Here is a 16,558-nt window from a genome sequence, read left to right as displayed (position 1 = left end):
AATATAAAAAAACAAAAATAAATCTGAAATTTAATTTTTTTTCACCATTAAATTGATAATAATTCTATAATCGGAGTAGTATAATTAGTTTATTCGGTGTCATTATTATTAATATTATTATTAGCAGCAGTAGTAGTAGTATTTAAGTATTTTCAGTTTTCCTGGCTAGACCTGCAGCGCAGCAGGCGGCAAAACGTGCCCCCTTCGTCCCTCCTCTTTTCTCACTTCATACACGGGAGACCGGCCAGTATATTTCCACCAATCAGCGCTCAGAGACTCGCCAACAAGCACGATCATTGGGCAGAGCTATTAGAAGGCGGGCTCTTTCAACACGAGTCACACTGAGAAGCCACTACGTATATTTGTCAAGTCGCTGAACTGAGGCCAGAGAAAGGGCGTGTGGCTTCTAAATAAAACTAAAACATCTGAGAAATGTTTTGTAAAAAAAACATTTTACTTTTGTGTAGTAAGTGTTTCCATTTAAATGCATTTCTAATTCACATTTTGGTATAATTGCCCCGTTAAAACGGGTAATATATGCATTTAACAATTTCATATTCAAAATGTAACTTTATTTGGGAAATTCCGACCGGATGTGTGGGTGTTTTGTCGCTGTGTTCGAGGACATATAACCCAACTTGGAAACGGGCGCTAGGCGAGAGATACTGTGCATTTTGGTGTTGTTATGGCACTAAAGCCACTGAAAACGTATCGTTTACATTATATATGAGCTGTCGCGTGGCTGAAAGGCGCGTGGTCTTCGTTGGTGAAGTAAGAGCGCCGGACAATGCTAGCCGGCTAGCGCGAGGTTGTTGCTAGCTGGCTAAGGAAGTTAGCCAGTTAGCTGGTAATCCGCCTGCCGGAGGCTGTTCTCTTGTTTCGCGCATTTCAAGCCTCTTAACCGCCCTCAGCAACTGTTTAACCAGTTCCTCATCGAGAGCATTAAGCTGGAGTTTCTCCAATGACACAGATAAAAGAGGGAAACTTCAGCAGTTGTGTAAAATGAGGAGCAGGCGGTGTTTCTCCTGAGTGGCTGATTTTCTGCCACTGCTGCTCTTTTGTTTTCACAAAGGAAGAGGAGCCGAATTTCTTTCTCATTTTACACCACCTCTCGTTTAGTGGTGGGACAGTTTCTTTGATCTCTTTATTTTTTCACTGTTGTAATGGCTCCTCACAAGCAGAGCCACCCGGTGACTTTGGGCTCTGGAGGTAAAGCCAATGGGTTGTACCACCACCAGCCGTCCTCCGCCGCGATGGCTGCAGCCAAGAAGCCCAACATGCAACTTATTCAAGCCGACCACGAGTTGTTCCTGCAGGCCTTCGAGAGTGAGTTTCTGCTGTCATCGAGTTGCATATTTAAAATATTTATTTAAGCTCACAGGAAGTTTTTCTCCGGCCATGTGCATGCTGAGGTAGCTGGAGGAAGAGATCATTTTACAGCCGAAGAGCTGACTTAACTCCATACTTTTATTATGTACAAACCAATATTGTATACAAGGTTTGCATTCAAGGCCTGTATCCGCTTACTGTCAACTGCACGTCCTGCAGGGTTATCATACTTAATATTTCTGTCATACATCCTGAAACTTGTCCGAGGGACCCAGACAGAGCTACCAGTGATTATAATCGCTGCTGTTGCTGTTTAGCCTTCCTCTTTCTGCAGGATTGTTATCAACTTATCTATAGTTCATAGTTTTAAATTGTCATTTACAAAATGCCAAAAACTAGTGATTCCTTCAGGTCTCCTTTAACTTTGTCTGAGCAGTCAGAGTAGGTATGAAGTGGAGAGAGGTTTCCATTCTTGAAGGTTGAAGTAGTACGTAAATGTTTACTACTTTTACTTTAAACTAAATGAAGTTTACTAACAAAGGGGGGGGGGGGGTGCACAAATGGTGATGTTTAAAATGGATCCTCACCACGTCATTTGAAAATTGTCCTGTTTATCCTCCCCTTTATGCTTCAGAAATAGTTTTTAGCTTCTAATCACACCATATTTATGTATTCAGTCAGCTTAAAGCTGAAGTGGCACGTCAGATTAACGGAATTAGATGAGGACAAAAATATCAGTGTAAACGTTGTTGCATGTCTAGTGAATAATTTGTGGATTAATGTGTTGATATTTGGACTGTTTGTTTGCAGAACCAACCCAAATCTACAGGTTTCTCCGCACAAGGAACTTGATTGCTGTAAGTGTTTAACTTGGTTAACATTGCCATTTTAGATAACCTATATATTCCATATGTTAATGATGTGTGTATTTTTTTGCATTTCAGCCTATCTTTTTGCACAGAACGCTCACATACATGTCCCACAGAAACTCAAGGAATAACATCAAAAGGTAAAAAATCAACTAAGTTGGTAACTTGCTTTTTTTAAAATTTTTTTACAATGGTTATCTACAAGTTTTGTTTTCCTTTAGTGCAACTTCCTATGAAATATTTGTAGATTTTGTGCTTCATATATTTTCTGTGACTTTAAAGTTTATTGAAATAGTTTGCCTTTTAAGAAAAAAGGTCAGTTGTTATCATGAGTGAGAGCTAACTGACACGTGGAGGCCGCCTCGATCGGGTAAAGCTGCGATAGAAGGTTTTTCAGTTGAGCTGTTTTGCATACAGACGCTGCAGGGGAAAAAAGATCCTGCTGATACACATGAGGCTGTCTGTGGTTCAGACTGAACACCGAAGGAGTGTATTAGATTACAAAGGGTATGTCACGTGTTCTGCTATGTTGCAGGTTATGTTTTTTATTCTGTGGTTTTAAAAAAAAAAAAAAAAAAGACAGACCTCAAGAAATTTTTAAAAATGGAGCAAGTGACAGCTGCAACTGAGCTGACTCCTGTCTGGTTTAGTTTGTGGTTGTTTCTTTGGGCTTTTGTGAGGAGGCGTTCGATTAGACAGAGTTAATTGTTGTGGATTTGAAGTCAAGAATTTGTGCTAAAGAATATCGATATAAATTTGTGCAGCATTTAACTGAATCGTCTATTGATATGTGAGGGGTAACTAATATCTTAAGTTGGATCAAGGTAACTCATGAAACCGTTGTTGAATATATTATAATGTTTTTGAAGTTTTAAAGGTCAAATTGGTTGAAGAAGAAGATGCTGTCACTAGTCATCTGTATTTTAAACACTATAATAAAGTAGATTAAGTAGACTTTTTTTTTTTTAATTATTCAGTCCATTTTTGGATTTTATTTTTTTTTCTTCTTTCTGTCACAGTTGTTTTCACTTGTGTGGACTTTGTTGGCCGTTAGATCGTGTGTGTGTGTGTGTGTGTGTGTGTGTGTGTGTGTGTGTGTGTGTGTGTGTGTGTGTGTGTGTGTGTGTGTTCCTGATTTGAATTGGAGGTTTTGAACCAGGTGTCTTCTGCTGCTGCTCTGCTCGGTTTCACTTTGCACTGCAGCTTTGCGTGCTTCAGTCACATGAAACGCAGCTTGTGATCTGAGATGAAGAGACTCGGGCGAGGGGGGCCGCGTCTCTGTTATCGACTGTTTTTATTTAAAGCATTAATAACCACAACATTAGGAAGCAGGAATCCAGCAGGGTTGATAAATGATTGTTTTATCAGAAACTGGTGTTCATGCAACTCCTTCTGCACAGAGGTGGTCTTGTAGTGTGCGTACAGCCAAGTTTGCAGTCTCTTTCTGAAGCAATAAAATGTGTGAGCAGGACACAGTTTCTCTTGTAAGGCTTCTTGGAAAAGACGGGGGAAGAAGGGGGTCCACAGCCTGCCTTAAATGTGCAGGATCTCAGCTATTTTGGCTCATTTCACCCTCATGCTACCAGGCTGTTTTAGCTACTAAAATGACTGAGCATTATATTTAACACTGCAATGCTTATATTAGCATTTATCATAAGTTTACCATTTCCTTCATCTGTGACAGAAATTGACATGTTTTGATGTCAGTGATGTTTTTACACTTTGCTGCTTTTTTAGTTAGAATATTTTTACATATTTCTTTGATTTACAGAGAAAAGTAATCAGAAGCATTTTGTAAGTTTCAAAGACTTTTACTAAATCAAATTTCTGTGAAGAGTTGGTATTTACAGTGTTGACCCATCTTCCTCGTGACTTCCAAAATCCTCTGTGGCATGCTCACGCTCAGCTTCTGGGCCAAATCTTGATTCCTGTCCTATCAGAGCTCCGATTCAATCACAGTTTGTGCGCTTTTGCTTTGTCCGGACCGACCACTTCTAAAAACATCCTTGAAGACCAACTTCTTCCAGCGATCCAGGAGCAGTTTGGTGACAGTCTGAGCATTTTCCAGTTTCACGGAGCACCGTGTCACAAGGCAAACACAATAACTAAGAGACTCAAGGATCAGCAAATTAACGTTTTGTGTTCATGGCCAGGAAACGCCCCAGATCTGAATCCAATCGAAAATCTGTCAGTCTTTAAAAGCAAGTGGACTAGCAGAACCCCACAAACTGATCAACTTGGAGCTCTGATAAGGCAGGAATGGATCACCATCAGTCAGGCTGGGCTTTCTGCCCTTTGCTCCGTCAGTGCTTCTGTTTAAATCTAAATCTGAACAAACATCTGATTTATAGATGTGGAATATTTAAAATATTTTCTGCAGAAAGTCTCAAAATGTTTTGGTCCTGCGTACAAATAAGATGCCAAATTTTGGAATAATTGGCAACAAATTGCAATCAAATCAAAGTCTATAATGTTATAAAACACAAGTGTATTGCACAGAGCTTTCTATTGTCCTCGCCACACTAATGTGCCAGTTCCTGTAAAAACAACAAAAAAGTTGTGGGAGAAGCAGATTAATAAATTCATTGCAGGCACATATAAATATATGTGACTGAGCTCATAAATGAAGCCAGTTGATCACTTGAAGGTTGCTGTAAGCGTTAACAATCATTTTCCCTGGAGAACATTAAAATAATAGCTTGAATGTTACAGTCATGTAGCAGCAGTGGAGTGCAGTCAGTGTGACGCTGGATCTATTGTATTGTATAAATGTTAATTTTTTTTTTTTACCGTTCCCAGTGCAGCGGTCGTTAAACTGAAGCTGCGCAGGCCTGAACACAACCTGAAGACGTGAGGTTTGCCTCACAGATGTTTTCAGTTACTTTGGCTCATTAGAGTACAGCTCAGGTTAAAGCCGGGCAGGACACGATTTATGTTAGCTCTCCAGACTCGGCGCACAGCGTGCAGCCATTATGAGCTAGGTGGACATGCTTTTTAAAAAGATTTTCATGTAAGCACACAAATCAGGACATGGCCAGTGATGCTGAGTTGAACTGACAGTTAAATAAAATACTTTTAACCAGAGAAATCGAAAATGTCGTCCTCCTTGAGCTGACCTTGATTTTAAATGTCATACCTAATGCCTCTTATTGTGCTTGCACATCGTTTAACAGGGTTTTTTCAGGCTGCTGTTAAAGCTTTTAAAGATCGCTGATAGTCATCAGTCCTGATAGGCCTCTCTTTCTTTTTTTTAAAGGGCACCTAGTCTGATTATTTCCTGCTCCGTTATTGTCAGTCTTGGAGTCCTGTTAGAATCTCTTTGCATGATTCATAGTTCAAAAATAATCCTGCTTTATCTTGCACTGGACCTAGCTTAGTTTCGCCTCATAGTTTTTCCTCTGGATGTCCTTCACCCATCAGTGAGGACTGCTGCACAGTTTGAGAATAATTACTTTTAAGTCATATCACAAAACAGTTGCCTCAAGGTGCCTTTATATAATAAGAATATTAGAGAAACCTCAGCAGTCAGATGATCCTCTGTGAGGCACACTAAGGAGCGGTGGTGAGAAAGAACTTTATTTTGACAGGAAGAAGGCTCTCCCTCCCTCCCAGTCTACTTTTAGAAACTCCAGGAACCACATATAAGCCTGCACAATGAAAGACGAGTGCTGGTACCGTGTATTCTTGTGATGGGACCGGATCAATCAGGACTTTGTATGTAAGAAGGATTTTAAATACTGGAAGGAGCCAGTGAAGAGAAGCTAATATAGGAGAAGTGTGATCTCTAGTCTAAGAACAGCAAATCATTCATGTGTCCGCAGCTGTGTAATCCCAGCCTTAGTGTACCATGACCCGGATTATGTGGAAAAGTGACCAATAAAAGGGCACCATCTTGCTCCTCAGTGACCAAAACCTTCTCCAGAAGTAATACGTTTGCCACAGAGTTTCTGTATGCTTGGTCTGGGTGTCTGGTTGTACGGTTGCTAACTGCTGCTGTTTGTCTACAGGAAAAATTACAAGGCTGACAATCTGCTGTTCAAAGTGGAAAAGATGAGAGGCGAACAGGAGACTCACAGGCAAGTTTAAAAAAATAAATTTCTTGTTTCTCAAGTGACAACAAATGGCAGGAAAACGCACAGATTTCTGTTAAATAAAGTAACGCAGGCTCTTTGCCTGCACTGTGTGCAGTCACCCCGCAGAGGCTCATTTTTATCATCAGATGCAACAAAAACAAGACTGCAACATAATCAGCCTCTACTAAATAAACGTCACCCACTGAAAAACCTTTGAGTTGCTGTTTCTGGCACCTGAAATCCTGCTTTTTTCACTCTTTGGTTTTAAAAACATCTCAGAACTTTTGGGGTTTTTCTTCCACAGCTTGGCCTCCAATCTGCAGCTCACCTTTACTGGCTTCTTCCATAAAGCCGGTAGGTTTGTCCTTGTCTGCAGTCTTTTTTTCTTTTTTTTTTTCCAGTGTTTCCACTGACCTCATTGTGACTAACAGGAAGTCTTTTGTCTTGTTTGTTTGCAGGAAAATCATCTCAGGACAGCGAGAACGAGCAGAACTCGGTGTCTCTGGAGGTGCTCCTGGTCAAAGTCTGCCACAAGAAGAGGAAGGTGTGTGTGTGTGTGTGTGTGTGTGTGTGTGTGTGTGTGTGTGTGTGTGTGTGTGTGTGTCGTGATTTTCCTCAGTTTTCTGCAGCTCGCAGGTGTAAATGAAATGCCTGAAGTTTCCTGTCCTTGCTTCCTGTCTAGGACGTGAGCTGTCCGGTGAAGCAGGTCCCCACAGGGAAGAAGCAGGTTCCTCTGAACCCAGACACGAGCGCCGGCGTTCAGGTCAAGCCGGGCTCCTACCCCTCCCTCCTGGTTCCCAGCAGCGAGTTTGAACCCAGCAATTCTCACATGGTCAAGTCGTATTCGCTGCTCTTCAGAGTGTCACGGCCCGGTCATCCACGGACGCAGATCAATGGCCTGGCCAACGGAGAGATCCACCACAGCAGAGGTGAGTTATTTCTTGGGTCTCGTCTCTGCAGCTTCAGCCACAGTCTCCCTCTTTTTTTCTAAATTACTGGAGCCAAATTAATTGCTGAGATTTGTCTGTAAAAACTTGATAGTGCAAGAAAAATCTAGGGTAAGAAAGCAGGAGCTAAACCAGGATTTAAAAACGCCATCTGCATGGTAACAAAATTCCATCTTCCTGGCTGCAAGTGGAGTTATGAGTTACGTTTGAACAAATGAACCCAGATTATCAAACACTGTAAGCAGGATTTGGCTGAAAACCCCTCTGAGATGCCAAAAATTCCTCTCTTTGGGAAAGACTCTGGATGCCTTACTGATGTGAATAACAGTGGAGACTGTCAGATATCAGGAAATCAGAGCGTTGAATGGAGAGTTTGCGAGTCCTAATGTGATTCAGTGGCGTTTTCGGTTCATCTAAAGCGTAATTCAGTTAATTTCAGTTAGTTCACAATGAAAGTTTTTCATTGACTCGGTTAAACCTGCAGAAGAATATAGGGGCACATTTTTCTGCTTCAGCTGCTTGAGCTTAAAAAGCACACGCAAAGTCACCGTCACAGCTCCTGTGTGTGTTTCAGACTTTTCAGAGGAAGCCGTGAACAGGAAAAGGAGGAGCACCACTCTCAGGGAGGAGGGAGAAACCACATTTGTAGCTCAGATGACCGTCTTTGATAAAAACAGGTGAAAGATTTCTCACACACACACTCAGAGTAGCATCTTTTAACACAGGAAGGAAAAAGCGTTGTTGCAGCATTTGTGCAGCAGAAGTGAGAAGATGTGGTTGTGTACTCACATGCAGGCGTCTGCAGTTATTGGATGGCGAGTACGAGGTGTCCATGCAAGAGATGGAGGAGTGTCCCGTCGGTAAGAAGAGGGCGACCTGGGAGACCATCCTAGACGGAAAGGTGTGCGTTTGCGTGTATGAACCGAGTAAGCCTCAGTTACACACAGCTGATCTGTGTAATGAGACCTTGTGTTTCTTTTTTGTAGCGCTTGCCTCCGTTTGAGAGTTTCTCTCAGGGTCCGACCCTGCAATTCACGCTGCGCTGGACCAGTGACTCCGCCGATCATTCCACTGCACCTGTGGCCAAACCGCTGGCAACCCGCAACTCCGAAACCAACCAGGACACCCGGCCCAGCACCCTGAGAACCACGCACACACCAGGTGAGTGCAACACAGATGATGCACAGTATGTTTTAGGGCTCCCAGATTTATACGCGTACGATCAGTTTAGCTTCTCAACCAGTTTTGGCCCACCTAGTTGCAGCTGTGATCCACACGCTGTATTTTTGCTCGACTTTTTGTTGATTTGTTAGGGCCTTTGTGCTGATTATGTCCAGCATAATTTTATGTTTTGGATTAAATTATAATGTGCCAGTGTCTGAGTGTGGCCCTCAGTGAAACTGACCCACAGCCAGTCAGTAGTGAAAGTGATGCTGTTTCTCTTCTGCAGCTGTTAAAGAGTCTGTAAATACAGATGTGCAAACCAGAAGGGAGCAGGTTTCAGCTGAACCTCGACAGAAACTACGAATCTTCTACCAGGTCAGTCCGTTTCTCCCAACATTCCTGTGTCCTCAGACTTTATTATGGATCAGTTCTGTACAAACAAACACCATTATCATTGGGATTAGGATTGGGAATTCCTTTTCTCAGATATCAGGAATCCCTGCAGTGAGTTAAGTTAAGGTGACCTAAAATCCACTGATAAGGTGTGACAAGGAGGGAGGGGCCAGTGAAACAAAGGAGTGCTGAGATCAGAGAGTCAGACACAGGAAAGGGCAGGAAACATGTCACATGTTTCAAACCTTTGCATAAGTAGCAATGGGATGTGAATTCCTCATCAAAGATCAGGGAGTCTGTGGTTTCCCAGTAGCTGGAACAGCAGCGATCACACCCTCATCACTCGCCGTGTTTCTTTCTTTTCTAGTTTCAATACAACAACAACACGCGGCAGCAGACCGAGGCCAGAGACGACCTCCACTGTCCGTGGTGCACGCTGAACTGCAGGAAGCTCTACAGTCTGCTCAAACACCTCAAACTGTCCCATTCCCGCTTCATCTTCAACTACGTGGTGAGGCAGACGCACACAGACTGCTTTCTGTTAATGAAGTGGAAATAGACTCATTTTTGTGCTCTGCTCATTTTGACTAGTTTTTCCTAACAGTCAAATTCCTGTTTGTCAGGCAGGTTTCTTTAGATAAAAGTGCCTTCTTGCAGATGTTAGCTTGATATCCAGTGCAGCGGTTAGCTGGCTAACCTTAGCTGTGTAACTCTTCTGTGAAGTCACGTCTGTGCCAGTTGTTGTTGATGAGTGGACTCCATCTCTAAGCTAACGTTAGCTAGTATTGCACACTGTTGATAAGCATGGAGAGTATCATCCATATTTATACATTTATTATTTGTTTAAATTCTTGTAAGCATTCTGTTCTTTAACATACTGGTGAAGATGCGTCTCTCTCTCTGGTCTTTGGCAGCCCCATCCAAAGGGAGCAAAGATCGAGGTTTCTATCAACGAGTGTTATGATGGATCGTATGCAGGAAACCCTCAGGACATCCACAACCAGCCGGGCTTCGCCTTCAGCAGGAACGGCCCCGTGAAGAGAACCGCTGTCACGCATGTTCTGGTCTGCAGGTACCGCAGACTTCCCCTCCAACTTTCCATTTATTTACATCTCGCAAAAGGCGATGAGAATTCCTGAGGATTAACCGACCATCTTCTTTCCATTCTCTCTTCCAGACCCAAGAGGACGAAGCCGAGTCTGTCTGAGTTTCTGGAGTCGGAGGATGGCGATCGGGAGGCACAGAGGACGTACATCAGCGGACACAATCGCCTCTACTTCCACAGCGACAGCTGCCTGCCGCTGAGGCCTCAGGAGATGGAGGTGGACAGCGAGGATGAGAGGGACCCCGACTGGCTCAAAGAGAAGACTGTAAAGGTGAGTTCAAGCCAAACGAGAGCCGAATGAGCAAACACAGGAATGAGGAGTAAGAAGCCGGGTATAAGAGAAGTAGGGAAATTTCTTCATTGGATCAGTGCTCGATATCAGCACAGTCGGAACTGAAAAACTTTGATTGGCACATCCCTGCAGGAAGTGGCTATCTCGGTCTGGGATTGGAGGTTTCAAAGTCATGAAAGGAAAAAATCCAGGATACGCTTTAAATTTCATCTCTACTCTTTAACCTGTTTCTATTTCCACCACAATCAAAGAAACGCGCTAAAGTGCAGCAATACCTGCACTTTTTTCTTTTCATTGTCTGGTAGTAGATGAATATGCTTTCAATAATCAAGCAAAAATATTGAGACATTTGTTTTCTCCTGTTTCTAAAAGGAGAACATTTGAACAGTAACGCAAATCTCTTTGCTTTCGCGTTATTGTCACTCAACTCTGACCTCTTGACAGCATCGCTGTTCTCCAACAAACCTCCGAACGATACAAACGATCCAGCAGACCCAGAAATCACAGACCTGTGCTTTCAGGCTTCTCTCCTCCTGTGAACGGCCTGTTTCTTGTGACTGTGTTTAACTATGCTAACTTTTCCAGATTGGTGTGAGAATAACAGAAGCCAGCGTGGACGTTTCTCCTGCTGGTCTGTTGATGCCAGCATTAAAGCCCCTGTGACTTAAACAACCTGTGACTTAAAGCAGGTTCTATAATGAACAGTTCAAAAGATTGCAACCACACACACACCCGTAACGATTAGTTGTTGTGTTGTTGTTTTGGGAGGTTTTTCTTTACAAGTTTTGTGTGTTGTTGGACTCAGATCCTGCCTAAACACTATAAACTGTATATAAAAGATGGACGTAACCCCCAGATTTGAAAAACAAAGCCAGTGCAGAGATGCCTTAAACCTGTGTTCTTTCTAGTGGCCTACAGGGGGCAACTCCTGATCATATTGAAGTGACCCTAGACAGTTTATGGCCTCAGACATAATGTTCAGTTTGTAAATTTTGGTCTCATCAGACTCAGTAAGGATGGTAAAAGAGGGTATGATTTTTAAAAAGGGGCTACGTTGTCACTGATGAGACGTCCCCATATGAGCGTGCAGTGAAATCCTATTTGAGCCTTCAAAACTACCTCCATCTTTTATATACAGTCCATGCTAAATGCTAACTAGCCTGTGCTGTCTGATTGCAGCAAATCGAGGACTTCATGGACGTCAACGAGGGGGAGAAGGAGATCATGAAGCTGTGGAACCTGCACGTCATGAAGTATGGGTGTGTATTCAGCAGATTTATGGAGGAATATTTTTCCTCCAATTTTTAAAATTTATTTTTTGGTGTCGGCTGCAACTACGTGTGGAAGCTGAGGGGAAAAATGGTGTCTGTGCAAAGCTCATGGGCCCACACGATGGTGTGCCCATCCTGGCTACCTGGTGCTTCCCCTAGAGATCCTAACTTTAAAACTAGCTTACTATTCTTGAGGCTTTTTTTCCCTCCCATTAAATCATATATTAAATTAGTCATATCAGATATTGGCTGGTCTATAAAGGTTCTTTTTGTAATTTACCCCATCAAATATTTTTGCTGTACCTGAAACTTTCACCACCTGTGGGCAATGTTTTACCAGTAGGTGGAATGAGGATATTTCTTTTACCATGGTGTTTACACATTTGCCCAAAGTGCAAAAAGTCCCTGGTGGCCAGGAGGAGCCACAGATCATTTTCAGGAAGAGCATGTGGCATTAAAAGTCTGCCAAATCAAATCCCCTCATGAATAAGAGAGCAGCCCAAAGAAGCAGCTCTTTTAACCATGCTTCATTCATTCAAGAGGCTTTGCCTCTCTTCTTACTGACTTACCTGGTGACATAAAGGTTAAATTGGCTTGCTACACCATCTTGTGGTACAGATTGGTATTACACAACAGTAAGACCCAGTCCTGGCTCAGTTTCAGTTGATACCACGTCAACACAGTTCATGGATGCTGTGGACATGAAGTCATGTCTTGTTTCTTCACATTCTGAAAGATTTTAAATGCAGGAATTTACAAAAAATATATTTTTAATCTGCCAGCTCCTTCGTGGTATCTGATTACCTGTCAGGTGTATTCAGTGTTGGTGAATGGCAGTCACGTTTACTGTTCTCTACAGGCAGCTCCCTCTTCTAGAGCTGACTTTGCATTTCCAGCAGTGTGTTTCATGTGTGAAAGGACACCTCTAAGTTCATGTGTGAGGTTTGGGTGTAATAAGACTGTTTCCAGGTTTATAACTAGCTCTGTTTCCAGGTTTATAACTAGCTCTGTTGCCAGGTTTATAACTAGCTCTGTTTCCAGGTTTATAACTATCTCTGTTTCCAGGTTTATAACTAGCTCTGTTTCCAGGTTTATAACTAGCTCTGTTTCCAGGTTTATAACTAGCTCTGTTTCCAGGTTTATAACTAGCTCTGTTCTCATTTTTATCCACTCCTCTGTCCTCCCTCCAGATTCATAGCAGATAACCAGATGAATGAAGCGTGCCTGCTGTTCGCTGAGCACCACGCTGCCTTCATCGTCAAACGCAACCTGTGTCGCAACTTCCTGCTGCACCTGATCAGCATGCATGACTTCAACCTGATCGGCACGCTTACCATCGACCAGGCCATGGCCCGGCTCCGCCTTGTCCAGACCCAGGCTAGCCAGAGAGACAAAGAGGAGGAGGATGACGACGAAGAGGAGGAGGAAGACTGGGAGACGGCCGTGGAATCCCAGCCAGAGCCGGACCCCGATCCCGATCTGTCAGAGTTTAAAACCTGCAACGACGAGACCGGCAACGGCTCCTCGGAGGCAGGAAACCAGCCAGAGGAGGAAGGCAGCGAGAAGCCACACACCAAGCAGAAATTCTCCGGCTTCGGCTCAGTTTTAAAGTGACTGCTCGGCCAGGGCACCACAAAGATCCCTGAATGGAGCGGGAAGATTGAGGCCTGAGGCCGGAATCAGCAAACAGGTGTTAAACACACACGGGTTACTGCAGGGATTCTCAAAGGCAGGTTACACCAGGAACAAGGTGAACTTTGCACCCTGGAAGTCGCACCTTCAAATCGAAGAGACGCTTTATCATTTCACAGCTCGTGAAAACTTTGAATTAATTTTGAATTATTTTCGTGTTTTTTCCATGTTGTTTGTCCCACTTCTGTAAATGTTTGTGTTTAACTCTGAGGTGCTGCAGTTTCTTTTCATTTCCAGCCTGACAGAACTGTGGAGCGAGCACAAAATGGAGTCCGTCTCAGGGCTGAAGGTGCAGGGAAATACTCAGAAGATGGTCATGTTGCTGGCCTTCTGCAGGTGTAGGTCTACAAGAGCACCTCGCTGATGAGGAGCTGCCTCTAAAAAAGAGGCTAAAACACTTCCCACAGTTGCTGGGAATTTAAACTGGAGGAGACTGTTCTGGACTATTTTCAGCAGCAGATTGATCGATATCTGGTGCTTTCTTTTTAGGTGCTACTTTGCCTCTTGACACTCTTAATTCGTGCTCTGAGAGTCATTTTGTGTTCACTCCATCGCTCAAACCTCATGTCGGCCTTCCTCAGAGTTGAGCATCAATCAGTGACCTTCCGGGCACCCCCTCAGCTCCACCAAAGGTTTTCTGTTAGCACAGAGTGTGTGCACATGCTCAGTAGAGTCACAGATATGGCGTCTGATTGGGTATCCAGAGTGCTGCTGTTTTGTTAACAGGAGGCTCAGAGTGATTATTTATTGTTGTGGTTGTTTTTTCCATGTGTATTCATGATGAGAATTAGCTTATGTGGAGGTCATTTTTATAATAATAATATTATTTATATTATTATTATAAATAATAATAATAATAATAATAATAATAATATTAATAATAATAATAATAATAATAATAATAATAAAAATAAAGCTGAGTCTGATAAGGAGTGCGAGAGCCACAATATGGAAGGGAAAAAAAATACTGTAATACATATTTTTGCTTGTACTGCCCTTTCCATGAGTCGTTAACTCAAACATAACCTGACAAAACTCCTCGGGTAAAAGTCTCCAAGCGTTCTTTGAACGGGTCAATCAGGACGTTACTGCTGACGTTTGGATCGCATCGTAGCACAGCCGTACGCACTGCTGGGTTAATCAGAGCTTAATTCCAGTTACTACTTTGGCATCCAGTCACTATGAAAACAATATAACTTCTATATAATTTTTTTTTTTTTTTTTTGCATTAGTTTTTGCTGTGACGCTCTCGCTTTCTTGTTATAAATGAAGACATTTCCTTTTACAGCGGCTTTAGTTCAGCTCGAGCCGAGACGACGGAGACAGGTTTGTCTTCTAGAAGAAGTAAAAGGTTGTGGGAGGATCATTAACGGTTGCAGTTGCCTTTGTGTCAGATCTGAGACTTTATTGCCAGGTCTGTCGGCTCTCCGTCCCATATTGGAGGCTGAGGTCTGGAAGTGACCCTTGCGAGACAAAAATACCCTCAACTTTCTGCCTAACTCCTTATCAGACGAGTGTTTCTCCCACTTTTTTTCATTTATTTAAATTGGTCTTCATGTAAATGAAGTAAATTCCTATTTAAGTTGATGATAATCGAGTATTTATGATTGATTGGGACTTTTACTTTAATGGAGCATTCGTGGTTCTGCACTCTGGTCTGTTATTTCTGTACCTGCCCCCCTCCCCATTACGAATCCCAAACAGCCGAGCGTTGGTGCCCCCTCAGCGGTGTTTTGGTTTGAACCTGTGACTCTGCTGTGCACGTAGGCACACCTCCAGTTAGATTTTTTTTTTTTATATATTTTAAACTACTGGTGCTAAATGTTTCTATTCCTCACAGCAGACCTCCACTGCCAGCTCTCTAACACCGAGAAGCATGTTTTTCTTTTACAGAGTGACTCTGTGTTTTTCCTAGAGTGCTGTTATTACTCTGCTCTGAGCCCAGGACAATAAAAAGGACTATAAACTGCTCCTCACTTCAAGCGGCGCCTCTTTTAAGGCTTGACAGTGCAGCAAAACGGGACACTTTGAGAGGCTTGGAAAGGCCACGTTCCTGTTGTCACGGTCTAAAAGGAGAATAACTAGAGATTTAAACTGTTTATCCAGGTGCTGGTTCCAGTCTAAAGTAAAAAATTGCTGCTTTATTTTGAAATTATTATAAACTGAATAGTTTTTAAGTTTTGGACTGTGATGTGAGGTGGGCTGATTTTTATTTTCCCCCTTTTTATTTGATCAACTAAATTGTGAAAAAAAGTCACCTATAACAACAAATGGTTCCACAGGGTCCTGATGTCGCTGTATCAGTGTGCTGTCACTGCAGTATAAATAATGTTGCTCCAAGAAACAGCTGAGAAGTTGGCTGAAGTAAAGACGTGTGTGTGTGTGTGTATGGAGGAGGTTGAGGTGCACGAATGAACACTGCAGTTCCTCTAATGTCCATTAAAGGCTCCAGCAGTGACACAAATCCCATAGACTCCCATGTTAAAATGTCCAATTTTACAGCAGAAATAAACACGTTTACAGCCTGATACAAGAACCAGTTTGTCTCTCTGTGGATAGTTCCTCCGTTCCTCCAACTGCAAAGGGGGCTGAATGTGTTTTTTGTTTTTTTTTTAAATAACTTATTCATTTGGATACTGGCAAGGCTTAAAGTTAAGGGCGTGGCCACGTTGATGGGTGCACCAAACCAACAACTGTATATAGAAGATGTAGGCACCTCAACATCAATGTTTGTGTTTTGAACCTTGCCTTTAGAAGCCTCAATGTTAGCATTTTAGCTGCTATCATGTTGGCGTTTTGGAACCAGATGTAACCATATTTGGATGAGAGGGTTGTGTGCTAAGTTATCAGCTAGTGCTAGCTAGCTTGGTTAGCAAGCTGCATCTATAATTACAACACACAGATATATATACATACCTGCTACTTGGTGCTGAGCAACTAACTGGACGGTCTGATTTTTGGACTATAAATTAACCGCATGGCAAACTTTGATTAGAGAGGTGGATGTTGACACAGGCAGCTGTAGCTGCCAGCTATCTGCTAATTGGATTCCCTGAACTGGGCCTCTTGAATGTGTTTGTGCTGTTGGAGCATTTTTAATGCAGCTTTACTGTTACTCAGAGTTAATAAGCAGGTATCTGTGTCTGTGCATTGCACCCATGCTAACCAAACTAGCTAGCATTAACTGATAACTTGGCACAACACTTTCCCATCCAACATGACTGGGGACCAAAATGCTAACATAGAAGCTTCAGGATGTGAAGTCCAGGATCCAGCAGACGATGGCGCGTGGCTATGCCCATCTTTTATTTACAGTCTGTTTGGGATATTTTTTTTTTCCACAAATTGGTAAAGCTGTGACATCACAACATCATTGGTCCTGGAGCAACATTAATATGATGTTGGAACACCAACATGGAAGCG

General features: G+C 42.7%; 1 protein-coding gene across 2 annotated transcripts; it reads left to right on the top strand.

The window, feature by feature from the left end:
• Nucleotides 1-735: 735 nt before the first annotated feature.
• Nucleotides 736-15,895, top strand: LOC115784075 (polycomb protein SUZ12-like). 2 transcript variants are annotated; one of them, XM_030735153.1, is made up of 16 exons: nucleotides 736-1,326; nucleotides 2,140-2,186; nucleotides 2,274-2,338; nucleotides 6,206-6,274; nucleotides 6,576-6,625; nucleotides 6,730-6,815; nucleotides 6,954-7,200; nucleotides 7,793-7,895; nucleotides 8,014-8,119; nucleotides 8,205-8,379; nucleotides 8,669-8,757; nucleotides 9,143-9,286; nucleotides 9,690-9,847; nucleotides 9,953-10,151; nucleotides 11,352-11,431; nucleotides 12,634-15,895. In XM_030735153.1, the coding sequence occupies exons 1-16, from the start codon at nucleotides 1,164-1,166 to the stop codon at nucleotides 13,055-13,057; spliced, it is 2,205 nt and encodes a 734-aa protein (XP_030591013.1). In that variant the 5' UTR covers nucleotides 736-1,163; the 3' UTR covers nucleotides 13,058-15,895. The 2 variants fall into 2 exon arrangements, with proteins under 2 accessions (XP_030591013.1, XP_030591014.1); XM_030735154.1 differs by lacking the exon at nucleotides 12,634-15,895 and having other exon boundaries at nucleotides 10,758-11,370.
• The last annotated feature ends 663 nt before the right edge of the window (nucleotides 15,896-16,558 follow it).

This window comes from Archocentrus centrarchus, chromosome 8 (genome assembly GCF_007364275.1).
Source record: "Archocentrus centrarchus isolate MPI-CPG fArcCen1 chromosome 8, fArcCen1, whole genome shotgun sequence".
NCBI lineage: Eukaryota > Metazoa > Chordata > Actinopteri > Cichliformes > Cichlidae > Archocentrus > Archocentrus centrarchus.
The sequence above is the reverse complement of the archived record's forward strand: the minus strand, read 5'-3'. Positions and strand labels throughout refer to the sequence as shown.

What these genes read in the sequence shown, in the direction of transcription:
- LOC115784075 (XM_030735153.1), top strand. Translation starts at nt 1,164, where the DNA reads ATGGCTCCTCACAAGCAGAGCCACCCGGTGACTTTGGGCTCTGGAGGT. An exon ending in TCAAGGAATAACATCAAAAG is followed by an intron (nt 2,339 to 6,205) that starts GTAAAAAATCAA and finishes GTTTGTCTACAG; the next exon opens with GAAAAATTACAAGGCTGACA. An exon ending in ACCGTCTTTGATAAAAACAG is followed by an intron (nt 7,896 to 8,013) that starts GTGAAAGATTTC and finishes ACTCACATGCAG; the next exon opens with GCGTCTGCAGTTATTGGATG.